Here is a 21,006-nt window from a genome sequence, read left to right on the forward strand (position 1 = left end):
GCCTGGATTATTTTTACCAATGACCAGAACGCTACCTGAATCCCTGTCCACGTAAACAGTGTGGAGCATCACAGAAGGGGTTTTAGGGATTTTAAGCTGATGGAAGGACCCCCGGCGATCAGCAGAACCAAAGGGCAGGGGCTCCTGCTGGGCACCACAGTCTGGTTTCCTCTCCCACACCAAAACCATGCTGCTTCCTATGAATTTGCCTTAGTGTACATAACCCGGATAGAAAACTGGCCCTAGCGTGTGACTGTGAACCCCACTGGGGACAAGCACTGCTGACGTACAGCGCTGCTAACAGGTCGGCGACCCATTAGCAACATGAAATAAATAAATGGCACAGTGAGGTCCATTCTTGGGTGGTTGCTCTTACAAGTGAATGGCGCTGAGCTACGGTACCAGGCACAGTCGCACTCGTTTGGACTCTACTATGCAGGGTACTATAGTGGACGTGCCACTGCCCTTTGCTGATCAGCGGTCATACACAGACAGCCTATCCAAGGGAAAATGCAGAAAGCCCCTTTACCTCGTTACCCGAATAAGTCTTTATAAAAACACGTTTTTCCCAGATTCATAAATGCACCTTTACCACTAAACGTGCAGGAGGTCGGGATCTTACAGACCTGAGCAAGAGAGTGATATAAAGAAAGCTTCAGTTCATCTTCAGATACGCTGAGGTTATTGATGAGAGACTGCAGGGCCTGGAGGAAAACACAGATGACTGAGACACTGTATGGCGAGTGGTCCTGTATACAGCAGCGAGACCTATCTATATACCTGCTGTGCATGTCTGTCTGGTTTCAGCTGCTGCAGGTCCAGCCGCCCTTCCACCTCCATTAGCAGCCTCTGCAGAGTCTCGTTTTTGCGCATTTCCGGAACGGACGTGCAGTCTGGAGTGAGCTGGTCGCTTCCTGCATCTATTTGCTTCAAGACAGCTGGGCTGACACTAGAAGATGGGGGATACAAAGACAAAAACTTCAGGGCTTCACGCATCCATGACATGTATTACACTTAAAGGGGTCGTCTTACTTCGGCAAATGGCATTTATCAGGCAAAGTTAATACAAGGCACTTACTAATGTATTATTATTATTAATCAGATTGCCTCCTTTGCTGGCTTAAATCATTTTTTCATCACTAGACTCTGCTCGTTTCCATGGTTACGACCACCCTGCAATCCGGCAGCAGTGGCCGTGCTTGCACACTATAAGATAAAGCGCCGTCCCATGCGCACTCCCACAGTCCCGGCCACCAGAGGGTCGGTGCTTTTTCCTTTAATTGTGAAGCACGACCACAGCTGCTGGATTTCAGGGTGGTCTGTAACCATAGAAACAAGCAGTGTATAATGGGATGGAAAAATGAATCCAGCCAGCAAAGGAAGCAATATGGACAATCACAATACATTAGTATGTGGCTTGTATTCACTTTACTTACAAGATAAATTCCATTTGCTGAAGTGAGACAAAATCTAAAAACACATCCCAAAAAATCACAGACTCTTTAGTATTGATGCATTTAAATCCTTTTCCACAAGTCAGATAAGGGAGCTTCCAAGCTGTGTATTGCAGTGTCCTCCATCATCCACAGGCGCCCATGTTAAAAGAGGTATACCCACATATACCAGCCTGACTGTGGTCATAAAGACACTTTTTTGGCCTCTGTTGGGTAAATGAGGGCCGATGGACACATTTGACATATGTGCTGGGAGCTCTTCAGGTACACAGCAAATGTCAGCTCTGTCCGACAAGGCACAAGCCGCCCTTTGACTTCAATAGATGGGTTATACTACACTTCCCCTGGATTGTCAGAGACCATGCATGCTTCGTTTTAAGGGGATGGAGAGTGTAGATTTTCTGGAGAGGAAAATATGTACCGTTATCTGCCAGAATTCTGAAGCAGTAAATTCTGCATCAAATGTGGAATAAAAAGCGTAATCGCGTTTGCCGAGATTCTGCTGCAGATTTCAGCCTCAGCTTTGCAAGGGGTGAAACCTGCTGCATAAATCAGCAGCGTAAATTGATGTGCCGTGGATTTACCAGCCGCATGTGATGTGCTTATTCCATCATGGAAATCTCATCCCCTCTGTTGCTATTGTGTACACTATCAGAGGCCGCACTACATTTTTTCTGGAAGAGTAAAAATACTCCTCTTTTAAGGAGTATTTTTAGCCGAAGCAGAGTACGAAAGTTGCAGTAATTCATATATATATTATATATATGATACATATGTCCACATAACATTAAGAGTATGCTATTTATGTAGGGAAACAGTTACTTGTCTTCTCTATAACTTAAAGGGGTTCTGCACTTTGTTTTAACTGATGATCTATCCTCTGGATCACCAGCTTCTGATTGGCGGGGGTCCGACACCCGGGACCCCCGCCGATCACCTTTTTGAGAAGGCAGCGCCGCGGCCTTCTCACTGTTTACCGCCGGCCCAGTGACCTCACGACTAGTATCAACTAGCGTGGGCGGGGCTAAGCTCTGTTCACTTGAATGGAGCTTAGCCCCGCCCACGCTAGTTGATACTAGTCGCGACGTCAGTGGGCCGGCGGTAAACAGTGAGAAGGCCGCGGAGCTGCCTTCTCAAAAAGGTGATCGGCGGGGGTCCCAGGTGTCGGACCCCCGCCAATCAGAAGCTGAACCCCTTTAAGACAAGGGCTGCCATAACAGTTCCACCATGCACAGGGCTTCCCCAACAATGCCATGCACAGGGCATCCCCAACAATGCCATGCACAGGGCTTCCCCAACAATGCCGCCATAACAGAGCCATGCACAGGGATAGTGCCACACACCATTAGGGTAGTTCACTGGGAGGTGCTGGGAGACCTCCCTGCCACTGGGAGATTTGCCAAATCATCTGTGAATCTGGGAAGTCTTCTCTGTTTTATGGAGCTTCTAGGACGTTCCAGGAGAGTTGGCAAGCATGATATTACCCCACGTATTTGCGTGGGTTTCCTCTGGGTACTCCAGGTGCCCAACACTCAAAAATTGAGATCCCCAATGGGAACAAGCAGTGATGTGAGAGACAGCAATGTCTGTACAGCACTGCGGAATATGTAAGCGCTATATGAATAAATTACTAAATAAATGTGGGATCAATGGGGTTCAGTCATTGGTACCCTACAAATGTTGAGAAAGCAGGCTGCTGCACTTTCTGGTTAGTATACGGTTCAGTATTAGACATAATGCCCAAACCAGAGCATTTGGTAAAGCTTTGAAGAAGTCGCAGAGCTGAACCACAGCCCCATTTATTTATTTTTTTTAAATCAGATAATTTTTATTTGAGTTTCATAAAAACAATATATTATTACAATAACAACCCCTTACACCCACCCACCCACCTCTTCCATCCCACCCCTTTTTCAGTCCTGCGACCAACACAGCCACATTTTTAGTGATTTCTCAGGGTTCTACCAGCAAAACCCCCACTGTTAACAAAATACTATAACCAAGCTCTAGTGATACACATTCCATGTTTAAAGGCCCCCTTTAAGTTGCCTCACTAGAGCAGGCATCTATGCCCTATGTGCACACATAATGGCCTGCAGACTCCCTATATAACATTGCATGTGGTCATAATAAGGATGTGTGACCGCTCAATCACTTGGACCTGGCAGCCATCTCTTCACTTCCAACATGGATCAGAGGCGCAGCTACTTGTGGACAGGAACCAGCCGCGGCACGGCCTGCAGGAATAACCCGCACATGTGCTTCCGGGAAAAACGCGCTAAAGATCCCATCTCCCGCCGCACTGCACCCTTTGCTGGCCACATACAGGAACTTCGCTCCCACAGACTACACAGCACGTAGTTCGCTCATCACGTGCATAGGTGTATTTATAAGCATCAGTCTTTTTTTCAAATAGTAAAAGTGCCTGTGCAGGCGTCCGACGCTTGCACAGGCGTTATTGTGACCTCTGTACACTGTCAATTTTCTGACTACAACTGCACTGTGAAAAATCTGCAATGTATCCACCCAAAGTGGCCGTACCCTACAAGTTATTTATTGATCCATTAGTGGTAATAGAGTACCTCCACACAGTTGGGACTCCTTTCAGTAAGCGAGAGTGCAGAGCGACTGCAAAAACGAGATTTTTGTATAACTTACCAGTAAAATCTCTTTCTCGCTCTTTCCTTGGGGGACACAGAAGACCTTGGGTATAGCTCATCTCCATAGGAGGCGTGACACTAAGTGAGAACTGTTAAGCCCCTCCTCCACAGCTATACCCTCAGCCTGGAGAGAGAGACTGCCAGTTGCGTGTCCAAGTAGTGAGAAAAGGCAAAGTCCAAAAGTGGAACCAACAAGCCAACTACCCAACGGGTAAAACAACTCGGAAACAAAGAATGGGTGGGTGCTGTGTCCCCCAAGGAAAGAGCGAGAAAGAGATTTTACTGGTAAGTTATACAAAAATCTCGTTTTCTCGCCCAATTTCCTTGGGGGACACAGAAGACCTTGGGACGTTCAATAGCAGTCCAAGAGGGGAGGGACCACAGCACCAAGGCAAAGCACCCGAAGGCATCAAGAAACCGCCGCCTGCAGACCAGGCGGCCCAGGGCAGCAGACGCCCAAGCCCCAGTGCGCACCCTGTAGAACCCAGTAAGGTGCGCAAGGAAGACCAGCGACCGCCTTGCACAAAAGCATGGCCGAAGCCTTATGCCTCCGGCCCAGGAGGCACCGACCGCTCTGGTGAAATGAACGGTGACACCAAAAGCAGAACCCTGCCCTTGGTGCGGTAACCACAGCAATAGACACAGAGAGCGAAGGAAAGCCACCCTGGAGGCCGTCAACCCTTTGCGCGGACATCCTGGAAACACAAGAGACCGAACGCCGACAAGAGCCGGAGATCTCCAAGTAACAACTGCAAACCCAAACAATCTCCAAGCGGTGAAGCGCCCGTTCCCGGAGACGGGAAGGGGATGACCAAAGCCTCGTAGATAAGAAGGCAGATACCACCCTCAGAAGGAAGGGACGGGATGGAGAAACAGCCCCGTCCTGGAAAAGGACAGAGGGCACAGAACACGAAGGGCCACCCATCAGGCACCCGTCAGACATGATGGCAACAGAAAACACAACTGTACAGGACAGCAGGAGTAGGGAGAACTTCTACAACGGCAAGAAGGGGAGCGCCAAGAGCTCAGTGTGTAGTTCCCAGGGCGGTACCAGGGAACGGTACAGAGGAACCAAAGAGCCACTCTGTGGAAGAAGGTCATGACAGGCCCAGGAGGGCCAGAAAACGCTGCAAGGGGAAGGACAGCGCCGACACTTGACACTTCAGTAACAGAGCCCCAGTCCCAGGGCCAGGCCGGACTAGAGAAAGACAGAACCAAGGGAGAGAAAAGCAGAGTGGGGGAATGCCCCACTTACCACAAAACCTAGTCAAGAACCCTAAGTCCGACAACCGAACCTGGACGAAGCACAGTCGGGAGCGAACACTAGCGCGCTCGCAGGAATCGCCTGGCAAGCGGGAAAAAAACCCAATGTGATCAGGCGCAGACCAGTAACACGGCCCAAGGGTCGGAAGAAAACTCCCGTCGGCCCCCGAACAACATAGTCCCGTATCCAACCGGAGTGGGTGAGCAGAAGGACAGACGGAAGAAACCGGAAGGGTCCGCCCAGCAGCCGACAGATGCCAGGACAAGACAGGCCAAAGTCCAAGTCGACGTAGCCACCACAGGAAGGAGTTCTACAGTCCTGGTGAGGGAAAGTCAAGGACAACCGTGACCGAAGGGTAGTCCTCCCAAGTTACCGAAAAGGTAAGTCCAGCAGGACCATATGCCCAGAATGGAAAGGCAATCTGCACCCAGCGGGAGGACAGAACGCAATAGGCCTGGCAAACAGGCACACAGCTAGTACTGCCAGCGAAAACGAGGGAGACGGTACGAGACCACAAGTAACACCGGAACCATCCAAGTGAACAACCATGCTCACCCCCGAAGGGGAGGGGGCAATGACGAAACAGCCTCTGAGGCCTGGCCGGTGCAGAAGCCACCTCGGAGTGACAAACTCAGAGAGGAAGCCAACCTGGACATGGGGCAACAGCATTACCACTGAGCCACCAGCTTGCCTTGTGTGCAAAGCTAGCGACAAGCAGCCTCACCCCAAGAGAAAAAGGTATGTCGCAGGAGGAAGGGAGGCATACGTACTAGCAAACCGCAGGCAGCGAGAAGGCCAACCCACCCACGGGAGGAGAAGGCAAACACGGCCCAAACAACACACAGAGCGCACAGCCAAGCATCCCACAGTATCCATGGAAGTGCAAAGTGCAACCCGAAAGGGAGTTATGCACAAGGCTAGTACAGGGGGCATGCTATGGAACGCAAGCAGTCCGCCCAGAAAAGGGGAGAGAAAGGCACCTGGCAAACTCTGCAGACGGCAAGAGTGCAAAGGCCCGCACCAAAGGACCTAGTGAAGGGGGAAGGGCATGCACAGGATTATCCTGGCATTAAATTATTGTGCAATAATCCACCCAACACCGAATTTTGTGAGAGTGCAACGAGTAGTTCGCCAATGAAAGGGGAACGTCCAGTACAGCATATAGAAGGACAGCCGCGAATCTCATGAGCGCGCAAATTACCGCCCACGGAATGAGAAGTGGTCATGCACAAGGCCAGCACCGTTTCCAAAGGGAGTGCAAGCAGCGCACCCATGTTTAGAGGGCCATGCTCCTGGCCAGCAACGTATTCGGTGAGGGTGCAATGAACCGCACATGGCAGCATCGCATCCCAGGAGAGCGCGAGCACCCCGCCACGGACGGGGCCATGCACATGGCCAGCAACGTACTGGCGCAAGAACAAACACCGTCAGTGAAGGTGCATGTATGTCGCCTGAGGAGAGGAGGCATGCCCATGCCGGCAGCAAAGCCAGCGAGAGTGCGGTCCACCGCCCAAGGAAGGGGGGGGGGGGGCCATGCCTATGGCTGGCAGCGGATCCGGTGAGAGTGCAAGCACCCCGCCATGGAAGGGGGTCAAGCACGTGGCCAGCAACCTACCGCGAGAGAACAACCCCAGCCAGGAAGAGTATGTATGCCGCCCGAGAGAAGGAGGCATGCTCAAGGCCGGCAGCGAAACCAATGAGAGTGCAGCCTACCGCTTATGGAAGGGAGTCATGCACAAGGCCGGCAGCGAATCCATTGAGAGTGCAGCGTTCCGCTTATGGAAGGGGGACGTGCACATGGCCGGCAGTGAATCCAATGAGTGCAGTGTTCCGCATATGGAAGGGGGACGTGCACATGTTTTATACCCATGGCCGACAGCGAACCCAGTGAGAGTGCAGCGTACCGCCATGGAAGGGGGTTACACACACGGCCGGCAGGAATCCAGTGAGAGTGCCGCGCTCCTCAAGGAGGGGGGTCGTGCACATGGCCAGCACCGTATCCGGTGAGAGTGCAATTCTTCTGCCCCAGAAGGGGGTCATGCACCTGTCCGGCATTAAATCCAGTGAGAGTGATGCACATGGCCAACCTGTAACAGGAGAGGCGACGTTCTGCCTATAGACGGGGCGCCTGCCTTTGGTCAGCGCCGTATCCCGGGAGATGGCAAGGGTCCGCCTAGAAGGGGAACATGTAGCTGGCCAGAACCGCAGCCGAGGATCGCAACATGCCGCCTACGGAAGGGGGGCATAGCGTGCGGCCAGCACTACTGCATCAGGCTGCAGCGTCCTGCGCAACCATTCCGTTATTTATTAACTTCATTATTCTTTTTTTTTTTTTTTTTTTTTAAAACACAGCCACTCTGAGGCAAAAAAAGGGGCCACCATACAGGGGCACAATCTCATACAGGCCCACCAGGAAGCCCAGAACATAGAGGGTGTCCTCTAGATGGGAGCCGGCCCCTGGCGGCCGGTACCCAACAGGTTAACAAACATCCGGCCTAGGGGGCGGCGCTGCGATCCCCTGGGGGCGGGGGACCTCCAGGCGGGAAGAATTCGCGCCGCGAGAAGTTCCCGCCCCCTCCAACCGAGGCTGGAAGTTTGCGGCCTAGTAGGCCGTGAAGCCGGGGCCTAGATTTTCGCGGCGCCCGGCCGACCGGGAGTACCGGCGGTCGGCCGGGACCGGGAGGGAGCCGGCTGACGCATGCACTAACGGCCGCGGGTGCCCACCCCGCGGACCGGCAGAGACAAAGGGCCGGATTGCGGCCGTGCAGGCCGAAGCCTGGGTCAAAAGTTTGCGGCACCCGGCCGGGACCGGGAGGGAGCCGGCTGACGCATGCACTAACGGCCGCGGGTGCCCACCCCGCGGGCCTGCAGAGACAAAGGGCCGGATTGCGGCCGAGCAGGCCGAAGCCTGGGTCAAAAGTTTGCGGCTCCCGGCCGACCGGAAGCCTCAACAGACAGCCGGGGCCTGCTGGAGCATCGCGCTCAGTACATGCAGGCCGTGAGGGCCTTGCGTCCGGCAGCTTCTGGAGCGGGCCCTTGGCCCTAGACACCGGTAAGGAGGGCGGGGGGGGGGGGGGGGGGGACCCTGAAGTCCAGCACTGCACCCCCTGCCCTAACGGACCAGGCGCCCGTGGAGGAGGGACAGGGCAGTCAGCGCGGGCCCCCTGTACTGAATCTGCGACCGGTAAGGGGGAGGGCCGGCATAACCCCTGTGTCAGAGGCAGCTAGGAGCGGGTCTCCGGTCCTAAAGCAGAATTCCTCCACAGCAATCCATTGCTCACCCCTGTGCAATGCCCTATGAAGGGGCAGTGTATAGTCGCCCCGCGGTCACCAGTATGGTGGTGGTGTGGGGCTATATGATTATTGGGCAACAGCTGGATATGAGAGACAGCCCTGGAGCCAGAAAAATGGCTGTTCCCAACGACACCTCAGGGGCCAGCCTAGGTCCAGCAGGGACCAGTATGGGGGTCCAGCACACAGGAGACCGGGGAGGGAATGAGGGGAACGTAGGGCTGGAGAAGCCTCTCTCTTACCACAGCCGTCTTCACCCTCGGTCCGTTCCAGCAGGGTCGCCCCTTCAGCTACTGGCACCGTAGTGGCAGGACGCTGGAAGAGGGACTTGGCGTGCGGGCGACCCTTGCGCTGGCGGGATGCAGGGGAGCTGGGCTGCCCTGGTCCACCTTGCCTTCTGTGGGGGAGGCAGCAGTGCGGATGACCGGCACTGGCGCAGCTCGACCCCGGGAGAAACAGAGAGGTCTAGTGCGTCTCTGTTGTCCCTGATGATCTGAAGAAAAAGAAAAAAGCAAAAATCAAAACTAAAAACCAAACAGGAGAAAAACAGCCCTGCAGTAGCAGGGAGTGTCTTGCCTCCTTGGACACTAAGCAAAAACTGGCAGTCTCTCTCTCCAGGCTGAGGGTATAGCTGTGGAGGAGGGGCTTAACAGTTTTCACTTAGTGTCACGCCTCCTATGGAGATGAGCTATACCCAAGGTCTTCTGTGTCCCCCAAGGAAACTGGGCGAGAAAAGTGTCCCTTTCTCTTCTCAGAGAGTCGACTTAAATGAAAATGTCAAAGGGATAAGGTGTAATGCTGCATCCAGAGCTGGATTCCTCCAGGATTAAAGATCATGTCCCTTAAGAATAATAAAATAAGGAACACAGACCACACTCCATCACCTAGACTCACCTGAGACCAGGCTGCCCGGGAGGTAGGTGGTATTTTGGAAGCTCTTCAGGTGGAGGCACAGCTGGGAACGTTTTGGCACAGTCTGCCTTCTTGGGCCATAGGTGGTCTGTTTCTTGCTAAATAAAACAATAGTAAAAACACAGAAAATATAATTTAACCAATAATAGTAAAAAGAACAAACACAGCTGGAGCAGAAAATGGAAAACTGAGCTACAGAAGTTTGTGACAGGCCCTCTTGAACCAAATATCCGTTTATGATACTTTGCTTTATTGACAGTCGCCCTCTAGAAAACAGGACTACTGTTCTGCAACTTACATGAAACGCGGCTGCGTCTAAACCCCAAACTGTTATTGCAGAACGTGACACCGGGGGGCGATGCAGCAGAATACTCTGATTTGCCTGGAGGTCTAAAGTGACAGAGGTCATCGGTGCTGAGGAAGTGTCATCACCAAACTGGAAGGCAAAAATAATAATATTACAAGGGACTATATTTTTTAATTAAAACTTGTTTTTGTTTGCAGAAAAAAATTCTACCTTCTAATTCCACCATTTATTTATTTATAATCCACCATATATAAATGCAAGTCTGCCACAGTTTTATGAGTTTAGGGGGGCATTTATTAAGTGCTATTCTTAATATCCCCTATAGCTGGTGGTGGATCCACTGGAGTTATGTACAGGCACCGGCCTCTCTATAAATTTCGGTGTATCCACCACCATCTAAATATGCAAGATGGCTTCTTTGCTGTCTTACATTTAGACCATTTTCTACACCTAAAACAGGCATAGAAATGATACGGTAATGGTAAATGAGACGGGCCGGCCGACCCATCCTCTTTCCCGACAGCTTTTTTAAGCCTAGAACAAAACATACAATGCAACAGCTCTCTGCAAATCAAATAAAGTACAAAAATGTATTATATTGCTAAATCTGTGCTTAGAAATTAGAGATGCTTGGCAAATCATTTTGTCCAAAATAATTTGAGCCCGTCTGCCGCACGTCAAGGCGATCTCTGTAAGACGGGAACCCAACACCAAATTCAACCTGTAAGTGCCATGACAGCCACCATGAAGTTCAGGGGGTGAACCCCCTGGCGTGAGCGGGGAAAAGTCACAGATTGCAGCGCAAAAAACATTTGCGTCAAAAATATGTCTAATATAGGCCTTCTTTATGGATAGTAAATGACCCCCTTCGTTTTTACTGCATTCCCAATGCGGTAAAATTGATCTGCTCCCTTCAATTCTCCAGTTCAGTACAATTACAGCGATACCAAATTTATATAGTTTTTTGTTTTTATAATACTTTAAAAAAAAATTACATTTCTTTTTATCTGCATTGTCATATTCTGACCCCCCATAACTTTGTCTAAGGAGCTGTGCGAGGGCTTATATTTTTTTTTACAGGGCAATCTGTAGTTTTTATTGATAATATTTTGGTGTGTATGACTTTTTAATCCCTTTTCGAAAAAAAATTGGGGGGAATTAAATAGACGGAAAAAAATATTTTAAAAAAAGGGAGCTTTGAACCCGCGCTGATAAAGATCGTGTAGTCCGCTAAATTTATTTATTAGTCTCTCACAAGATTGAGCTGTCGCTGGTGAGAGTAGAGAGGGGAATGTGAATGAAATTACAATAACTGCCTCAAAAGGTGCGCAAGAAGGGCGATATTATATCACATTCAATCAATACTAGCCTCAATGATAATATGGGGGCGATTCAAACCAAGCCGGGTTGTATCTGCTTGCCCGCTACCTCCGCAAGTAACTTCCAGCTTGCCGCAATGTAAATCTCGTAATAGGTCTTCAGCTTCCTACAACTCACATGTGCGGCGCCGTGCGGGAGAAAGCCGCGTTGTTTGATTTCCAGAGAGACGAGTCTTCAGTCTGACGTCACACACTGCAGATTACGGATGCCTCCTAGGTTCACTATTGCTACCAATGCGTTTCGAAATCAGTGTGTGACCTCACACCGAAGAATAGTCTCCCTGGAAATCCAACAACGCGTCTCTCTCCCACGTGTGCGAGCGGCCGGCCGGCGCCGCACATGCGAGTTGTAGGAAGCTGAAGACCTATTGCGACATTTACATCGCGGCAGCCTGGAAGTCACTTGCGGAGGCAGCGGGGAAGCAGATACAACCGGATACAACTGATACAAGCAGATACAACTGATTGAATGCGATATAATATCGCCCTTCTTGCGCACCTTTGAGGCAGTTATTGTAATTTCATTCACATTCCCGTCTCTACTCTCACCAGCGACAGCTCAATCTTGTGAGAGACTAATAAATAACTTTAGCGGACTACACGATCTTTATCAGTGCGGGTTCAGAGCTACCTTTTTAGTTTTTACACACTAACACCGGGACATAGGCAATAACCCGGGTAGAACCCAGCAGCGACAGGATTATAATTAGAGCCATTTATAACGACATTGGCTCTTGGCGGCAGCGCGGGTATTCCTTCCTTGATTGAAAAAAATATATATCAAATTGCCCGTCTGCACTCCGAGCTCCATTTTTAAAACCCCTACTGCTGACGTATCTAGTTGTACAGTGTTAAAGAAGTGGTTAAGCCCTTCAGGACCCCCATGATCTTGTTGTGGGGAGCCGATGGGCAGGCAGAGGGAGTCCAGCTTCTTAGATGATGTGGTCACTATTGACTACAGCATCTAAAAGGATAAACAACCAGGATCAGATCCCAATCATTGCAGCAGGGGCCTAGCTCTCTCCTGCTGTGCCCGTGCGAACATCCTGGACGTAACTGTACGCCTTGTCATGATGTGTCCAGGGGGTTCAAAACGAAAAGCAAGTGAAAAGCTGTGACATTTATTGCCTTGTTAAACCCATTGTTCTCCAGGCCTTACCAACACATGCTCCACGTTTTCAAAGATATCTCCTCGGTAGTAACGTACTGGCAAGTCCCACGGGCAGTGCAGAATGTGCTTACGGCTGCTGATTTGACAAATCTGATGATTTCCTAAGACAGTCAGAAGAGAATTTATTTTTAAACGTAGTAATGAGAGACAATTCATCCAAATACCAGGTTACACGGCCATACATGCCCATCTTTATTACCTCTTGATTCTATCAGGATATATTTGTCCCTATGATGGATTAGAGTTAGTGTACCCCCCTACAGATAAGATAGGTGGGGGGGGGGGTTCAGCTAACATTCATCTAATATGTGTAGCTATTGTATGCAATGTCCCTTCCATGCAGAGCATCCAAGCCCCAAGCCTTCCGTCTGGCAGGACAGCCAATCCTCAACCCCTCCACCCCGAAGGACAGCCAATCCTCAACCCCTCCACGCCGAAGGACAGCCAATCCTCAACCCCTCCACCCCGAAGGACAGCCAATCCTCAACCCCTCCACCCCGAAGGACAGCCAATCCTCGACCCCTCCACCCCGAAGGACAGCCAATCCTCGACCCCTCCACCCCGAAGGACAGCCAATCCTCGACCCCTCCACCCCGAAGGACAGCCAATCCTCGACCCCTCCACTCCGAAGGACAGCCAATCCTCAACCCCTCCACCCCGAAGGACAGCCATGCCACAGCCCTTCTCGTCTTCTTTCTCTCCAGTTATTTATAGTTTCAAGGAGCTGTTCCCACCCAAGGACAATGCTTTTCCCCAGGGCTGCCAACCAAGGTCATGTATCTCTTATATTTTCTACAGCTTTACCTAGCTGAGCCTCCTTGGCCATTTGTGTCTCATGGATGATGTTCCTGAGGATCTGCTCCTCCTGGATCAGCTTATGCTTCTCCAGAACCTCCTGCTGTCTCAGGTAATGGTCGTGCTGCTTCTGATATTCCTTCAACTCATTCAGAGTCCTCTGGAGCGACCTGGTTACAGATGTATAAAGCCGAGACAACGTAACACCCCCAAATCTTTATACACAGACCCCATACTAGCAGGGCAGACACTTACCTGTGCTGGGCCTCCAACTTCTGCTCCAGCTTTTGCTGGCACAACACGGCCTTCTTCCGTTTGTCAGCCTCATAGAAGAAAGGACGAGTTTCCAGGACTCGGTCATAGCACAATACAGAGTGATTATACTCTCCCAACATCTACAACAAAGACGGTCTCATTGTTTATCCGCTAGTTTCTGGATTATCAGATGACGGCTTTTATTGCAAGTTTATTTCAACAAGGACTCAAGTAAAGAAAAAAAAAAAATGGGACGAGACACCGATGTCACAACAACCCTAAAATACTCACCGCATATATATTCCCCAGGGTGTAATGGCTGACCAAGGAGTCCGTAGACACATCCAGCCCCGGAGACACATCGAGCGCAGCATGAACCAGGATAGCAGCATCAGCCGAGAAATGTGCTCGGTGCAGGACATTCGCAATGTTCAGAAGTGCAATATCTTTGTTGTGCCTGTAGAGTAGGGACAATCAGCATAAATAAAGCGGACGCCATCTAAGCGACGTCCACCATTGACCACCACTTATAGGAGTCCTTCGCTGTTTCAGATAGCTTTCAGAGCTGCCAGTGCCGGCACCAACTACAAATCTGCCCACGTAAAGGGGTTGTCTCATCTTAGACATTGGTGGCATATCGCTAGGATAGTCAGATAGGTGTCGGGACCCGACAACTATCTCCAGAACAAGACCCCCCCCGAAGTGAGCGGAGAGCAGCCACGCGAGTGGCCGTCCTCCATTCATTTTATATGGGATTGCCGAAAAATAGCCAAGTGCACTCACTGGGCTGTTCAGAAACTCCCATAGAAATGAATGGAGAGCACACCAAGCGCTCTCCTTCACTTCCAGGGGCCCTTTCTGGAAATAGGTGCAGGTCTCAGAGTGTTAAGCCACAATCCCCTTGCTATAGCGGGACACCACCACTGGGTGCATAAGCTAAACCCCACCCTGGGGACAAATCTGTAGTGACACAGCTTTGGATTTCCCAGTCCACCTGCTAAAAGTTAGGGGTGGTGTTAAGGGTATTCAAAGTAGACAATTGCTCAGGACTGGTATGGATGGTTCTGGGGATACCTAGGCAACAGGACATGCAGCTAGACACAAATATTACTGGGGACTTGCACTGATATGGTGACACTTAATTTTTGGATGGTTTAATGAGTGCACCAACAGCAAGTAGGAAGTGCATGTGCAAGTCCACGCCACCTCAACTTACTGTATGTGCCCAGGACTCCCTGATGGTCCTTTCTTCCTCTCAAAGCTCAATTAAAAATGACATTTCCATCTTATAAAGCGATAGTGTATTCCTTATGATCAGTGGGTGACCTCTGGACCCTCACCACTCACGAGGATGTAAAGGTTGCAGCGTTCTTCACCGTTTTTACAAGCACAGTACCACTCTCGGCCAGTCAGCTGCAGCCGCCCCTAGTCACATGAATTGAGCGATGCCTCAGTTCCCTGAAGAACCCGTGGCCGGGGTTCCGCTATGCAAGAAGCACTGAAAAGGGGCCACTTTTGCAGCCCATTCATCCTTAGATTCAGTGGGGGTCCCAGAGGTTGCACCCCGACCTGTCATAAAGTGACGGCACTTCTTAGTGATATGCCATCACTTTACAAGATGGGAATACTCCTTTGATATTCATGTCTAGTCAAGCCCATCATAAATCCTGAGCAAAAGGAATCATCGGCAAAGAGCACGTTTAAACGAGCCCACGTAAAACGCAAGTCAACCAATACATAGCATTGAGCTGTGTCTGCAGACTGTTCCAATAACATGGCTCTTTCATCCTTTGTCATGCAGATGTAAAACACTTGTACGTGGCAGAGACGATGATTCTACCCGATGCACGTCAGCACCAGCGCCATCTTTGCTATAATGCTTATGAAGCACGCACATAATGCGTGAACGCTGCTCCCAGTGCTTCAATATCAACCGGCATAAAACGTGCATTACCTTGAAGAAAAGTGCAACGCCCTCATGGCGCATTCGACCACGTGGAAAGGCTCATTCTTTATTCTCCAATACAATGACGCCATGTTATACAAGACCCAGGAAGTTGTATTCTGAAAGGCAGAGCGTAAAGGAGTGAATTCTCCGACCGTTTCTTTAGGTTTCGGTACACATACGTCAGCGTTTCTTTCATATTTATCTTTATATTGGCAAAAATAGGAATTCCACTGCAGCTGGTGAATACCTTCACAAGGGCCTCGTGTATTGTATGACCGATGGCGTCCACGTTCTTCCCCATCTTGTGGGACAGTGAGCTGTATATAGGATCTTCTTTAGGTAGCAGCGGAGCGGAAAGGTTCTTCCTTTCCTGAATTCCCTACAGAAAGACATTAAAGGGGGTGTCAACAATAAAAAAAAAGGTCATCTCCACTGAAGACAAAAGAGCTGAAAAGCTCCAGGTCTTAATATATATTTTAGAGCTACTGGTGCTTCTTTTGGCTGAGTTCACACGGGCGAGATTTCCGCGCAGGTGCAATGCGGGAGGTGAACGCATTGCACCCGCACTGAATCCGGCACCATTCATTTCAATGGGGCTGTGCACATGAGCGTTTTTTTTTTCACGCATCACTTCTGCAATGCTTGAAAATCGCTGCATGTTCTATATTCTGCGTTTTTTCCCGCAGCCCTGGCTCCATAGAAGTGAATGGGGCGTAAATAACGCATTGCATCTGCAAGCAAGTGCGGGTGCGATGCGTTTTTCACTGATGGTTGCTAAGAGATGTTGTTTGTAAACCTTCAGTTTTTTTATCACGTGCGTGAAAAACGCATCAAAACGCATTGCACCCGCGCGGAAAAAACTGAACAACTTAACGCAATCGCAGACAAAATGGACTGAACTTGCTTGCAAAATAGTGCGAGTTTCACTGAACCTGAGCCAATCCGTCACGCCCGTGTGAACCCAGCCTCTCTCTGATACAAGGCTCCAAATTCTCTGCATAGACAGAGTCTAATAATAAATTCTCTCCGACAGCAGCAGCCACTAGAGGGCGCTTACTGCATAGTCTACAATGTATAAACAGTATGCAGAAAACTCCCCCTAGTGGTGGCTGCAGGCAGAGGGAATTTCAATATTTGACTCCTTATCTATGAAGGGGATTTGGGGCCATGACCTCTAAATGTTATACAAATATAATATATAAATATACGTGTGTGTTTGTAATAAAATTATTCAGGACAGAGATTTGGACCTATTCAGGTTACATAGAAAAATGGGTGGACGTTCACTTAATGGGACTGTCCAGAATTAGAAAAACATGGCTGCTTCTTTTTTCCCCACCCAAAATAGTGCCACACCTGTCCATAGCTCAACTCTATAAAACTTCAGCAAGTGTATATATATATATTAAAAAAAAATATTATTTTTTTCTAATCCTAATCCCTTTAAATCAGCCATACAACTGCAATGGACAGGACTGCATATTATCAGAACAGAATTTCATTTATATGACAGCAAGCAGAGATCCTGAATAAAAACTGAGATACCCATTTTTTAAATTAGAAAGTTGCACAACTTTTCATTACACATAAAAAAATAAAAATAAAAAAAACCAGCATATGAAATGGGAAACCCCCTCTGACAATAACCTATATCTACAGGACTAGAGGCAGCTTCAGCCCCGATGAGGGGCCTCTGCTCCTGTTTATGTATGAGCACCATTTCCTCATTTCCAACACCTCGCTAACCTAATGTCAAAAGGTTAAAGTTCATACCCGAAGGTGCTGAAAAGCATGAATGCTGAAAGGAAGCTCTATGATGCTGGTGCAGTCGGGCTGATTCAGGTCTGGAGGTATGGGGCTATGTAAATCCACGTAATCTTCTGGGCTGCAAAACATGAAGTGATGGAAACATTTTTTTAGAAATCCCTAAAAATGACATTTTGTTAAAAACCGAGATAAATGTAATTCCACATTTCCTAGACAATTTCTATCATGTATGGCATAGCCAAAAGGACAGGCCATAGATAGCTAAGAGATGAGGGCCCCAACGCAGTCTGAGAACGGTGGTCACCTGACCATGGAGTGGACGGAACAGGAAGCTGAAAACGTCATCCATGGTGCAGTGGCCGTGTTGCGGTACTGCAGCTCTCATGCAGCATCGGTCAGTGGATGGAGCTTTCTGCTTCCGGCTCTGTCCACAGAGGCTGCTGATCGGTGAAGGTACCAGGTACACGACCCCCACCGATCTGATATTGAGGACCTGTCCTGAGAAAAGGTAATCAATTTCTAGACTCAAAAAAAAAAAAAAAAAAGGGAGATGTCCAGCAGTATTACACTTTCTTTATATATGGCTGACAGTGGATTTAAAATAAAGAAGCGATGCTCATCTTCACTGATTAAACCATTGGCCCTGGCTGCGCATTCACTGTGGTCCTATTTTTGTGGCCAAGTGACCAGGGGCACCACTGCGCAGGGAGACGTAGTAAAAACCGTAAAAACCAGCACTGCACCCCCTTCCTTCTCAGAATCCCACAAAGGAACCTGAGAAAAAGGGGGGTGCCGTAAGACTGCACCCCACCTCGACATTACGAAGCAAATGGAGCAGCAGGGATAGACACTGTACCTAATATTCTTGTCCTCCAGTGGCATGTACGTCCCATCATACAAGTCCATGTCACCCAGGGGCACTTTGGCCAGGACACAGTCGGGATCATCTTTGTAGTGTCTCTGTTCCAGCCCCGTGTCCCGATCTTCATTCTCCTCAATGTGAATTTTCTGAGCTACAAGGTGTTTCTGCAAAGATGAGACACGGACAGATGAGAAGCAAGAAAAAAAGGCAAAGTCCGGAGAGACAAAAGACAGCGGAGAGAAGAGTCACCTCCAAATCCTTCAGGTAGCCAACGGTGGTCTCCTGTCTCATGAGGATCACTAAGTCGTGAGGGTGCTTCAAGTTCATGGGCGAATCCACCTGCAAGACATGATCAATATAAAACCGATGCAGGAGGAGAAGAAAAGCGATGCATCCAGTGATGTGGGTATAACTTCCCATGTACAAGGGGTAACGGAGAGCAGAAGAAACCAGACCACCTGATCATAAGGCACATTTCTACATTGTCTGGAAAAAAAATGAAAACTGCCCATCAATATCTGACTGGCAGGAAAAAGACACCGCACACCTCCACCGGTCAGCAGCGGCAGAGTAACTCCGGAGACAGGAATACACAACTGCGTCCATTGCTGTAGTGGAGAGTTCAGTGGGAGCAGCTACAGTTACCAGTACAGAAATGGAGGGAACGGTGTAGTTTCTGTAATACAGCAGGAGAGAGGGGTGAAAGAGTCCTCCTGATTAGATATAGATGGCCATCCCGAGAATAACCTTTAAAACCATAGGAGCAGTATTATAGTAGTTATATTCCTGTACATAGGAGGCAGTATTATAGTAGTGATATTCCTGGACATAGGAGGCAGTATTATAGTAGTTATATTCTTGTACATAGAAGCAGTATTATAGTAGTTATATTCTTGTACATAGAAGCAGTATTATAGTAGTTATATTCTTGTACATAGGAGGCAGTATTATAGTAGTTATATTCTTGTACATAGAAGCAGTATTATAGTAGTTATATTCCTGTACATAGGAGGCAGTATTATAGTAGTTATATTCCTGTACATAGGAGGCAGTATTATAGTAGTTATATTCCTGTACATAGGAGGCAGTATTATAGTAGTTATATTCCTGTACATAGGAGGCAGTATTATAGTAGTTATATTCCTGTACATAGGAGGCAGTATTATAGTAGTTATATTCTTGTACACAGGAGGCAGTATTATAGTAGTTATATTCTTGTACACAGGAGGCAGTATTATAGTAGTTATATTCCTGTACACAGGAGGCAGTATTATAGTAGTTATATTCCTGTACACAGGAGGCAGTATTATAGTAGTTATATTCTTGTACATAGGAGGCAGTATTATAGTAGTTATATTCTTGTACATAGGAGGCATATTATAGTAGTTATATTCTTGTACATAGGAGCAGTATTATAGTAGTTATATCTTGTACATAGGAGCAGTATATAGTAGTTATATTCTTGTACATAGGAGCAGTATTATAGTAGTTATATTCTTGTACATAGGAGGCAGTATTATAGTAGTTATATTCTTGTACATAGGAGCAGTATTATAGTAGTTATATTCTTGTATATAGGAGGCAGTATTATAGTAGTTATATTCTTGTACATAGGAGGCAGGTATTATAGTAGTTATATTCTTGTACATAGGAGGCAGTATTATAGTAGTTATATTCTTGTACATAGGAGCAGTATTATAGTAGTTATATTCCTTGTACATAGGAGCAGTATTATAGTAGTTATATTCCTTACATAGGAGGCAGTATTATAGTAGTTATATTCTGTACATAGGAGCTATTATTATTATTCCTTGTACATAGGAGCAGTTATAGTAGTTATATTCTTGCACATAGGAGCAGTATTATAGTAGTTATATTCCTGTACATAGGAGCAGTATTATAGTAGTTATATTCCTGTACATAGGAGCAGTATTATAGTAGTTATATTCTTGTCACATAGGAGCAGTATTATAGTAGTTATATTCCTTGTACATAGGAGCAGTATTATAGTAGTTATATTCTGTACATAGGAGCAGTATTATAGTAGTTATATTCTTGTACATAGGAGGCAGTATTATAGTAGTTATATTCCTTGTACATAGGAGCAGTATTATAGTAGTTATATTCTGGTACATAGGAGCAGTATTATAGTAGTTATATTCTTGTACATAGGAGCAGTATTATAGTAGTTATATTCTTGTACATAGGAGCAGTATTATAGTAGTTATATTCTTGTACATAGGAGCAGTATTATAGTAGTTATATTCTTGTACATAGGAGCAGTATTATAGTAGTTATATTTGTACATAGGAGCAGTATTATAGTAGTTATATTCTTGTACATAGGAGCAGTATTATAGTAGTTATATTCTTACATAGGAGCAGTATTATAGTGATATTCTGTACATAGGAGTATTATAGTAGTATATTCTGTACATAGGAAGTATATAGTAGTATATTCTGTACATAGGAGCAGTATTATAGTAGTTATATTCTTGTACATAGGAGCAGTATTATAGTAGTTATATTCTGTACATAGGAGCAGTATTATAGTAGTTATATTCTTGTACATAGGAGCAGTATTATAGTAGTTATATTCTGTACATAGGAGCAGTATTATAGTAGTTATATTCCTGTACATAGGAGCAGTATTATAGTAGTGATATTCCTGTACATAGGAGCAGTATTATAGTAGTTATATTCCTGTACATAGGAGCAGTATATAGTAGTTATATTCTTGTACATAGGAGGCAGTATTATAGTAGTTATATTCTTGTACATAGGAGCCAGTATTATAGTAGTTATATTCTTGTATATAGGAGGCAGTATTATAGTAGTTATATTCGTGTACATAGGAGCAGTATTATAGTAGTTATATTCTTGTACATAGGAGCAGTATTATAGTAGTTATATTCTTGTACATAGGAGCAGTATTATAGTAG

General features: G+C 47.5%; 1 protein-coding gene across 1 annotated transcript in view; it reads right to left on the reverse strand.

The window, feature by feature from the left end:
* Nucleotides 1-21,006, reverse strand: part of TTC17 (tetratricopeptide repeat domain 17) — a 67,531-nt gene that overhangs the window by 35,060 nt on the left and 11,465 nt on the right. Inside the window, exons 2-14 of the mRNA XM_044269948.1 lie at nt 18,315-18,404; nt 18,060-18,229; nt 17,210-17,321; nt 15,684-15,815; nt 15,443-15,552; nt 13,780-13,945; nt 13,489-13,628; nt 13,243-13,403; nt 12,427-12,539; nt 9,880-10,017; nt 9,564-9,679; nt 781-949; nt 627-704 (exon numbers count right to left, since the gene is read on the reverse strand). Coding sequence (XP_044125883.1) covers nt 627-704; nt 781-949; nt 9,564-9,679; nt 9,880-10,017; nt 12,427-12,539; nt 13,243-13,403; nt 13,489-13,628; nt 13,780-13,945; nt 15,443-15,552; nt 15,684-15,815; nt 17,210-17,321; nt 18,060-18,229; nt 18,315-18,404 — 1,695 coding nt within the window. The remainder of the gene's footprint in view (nt 1-626; nt 705-780; nt 950-9,563; nt 9,680-9,879; nt 10,018-12,426; nt 12,540-13,242; nt 13,404-13,488; nt 13,629-13,779; nt 13,946-15,442; nt 15,553-15,683; nt 15,816-17,209; nt 17,322-18,059; nt 18,230-18,314; nt 18,405-21,006) is intronic.

This window comes from Bufo gargarizans, chromosome 10, assembly GCF_014858855.1.
Source record: "Bufo gargarizans isolate SCDJY-AF-19 chromosome 10, ASM1485885v1, whole genome shotgun sequence".
NCBI lineage: Eukaryota > Metazoa > Chordata > Amphibia > Anura > Bufonidae > Bufo > Bufo gargarizans.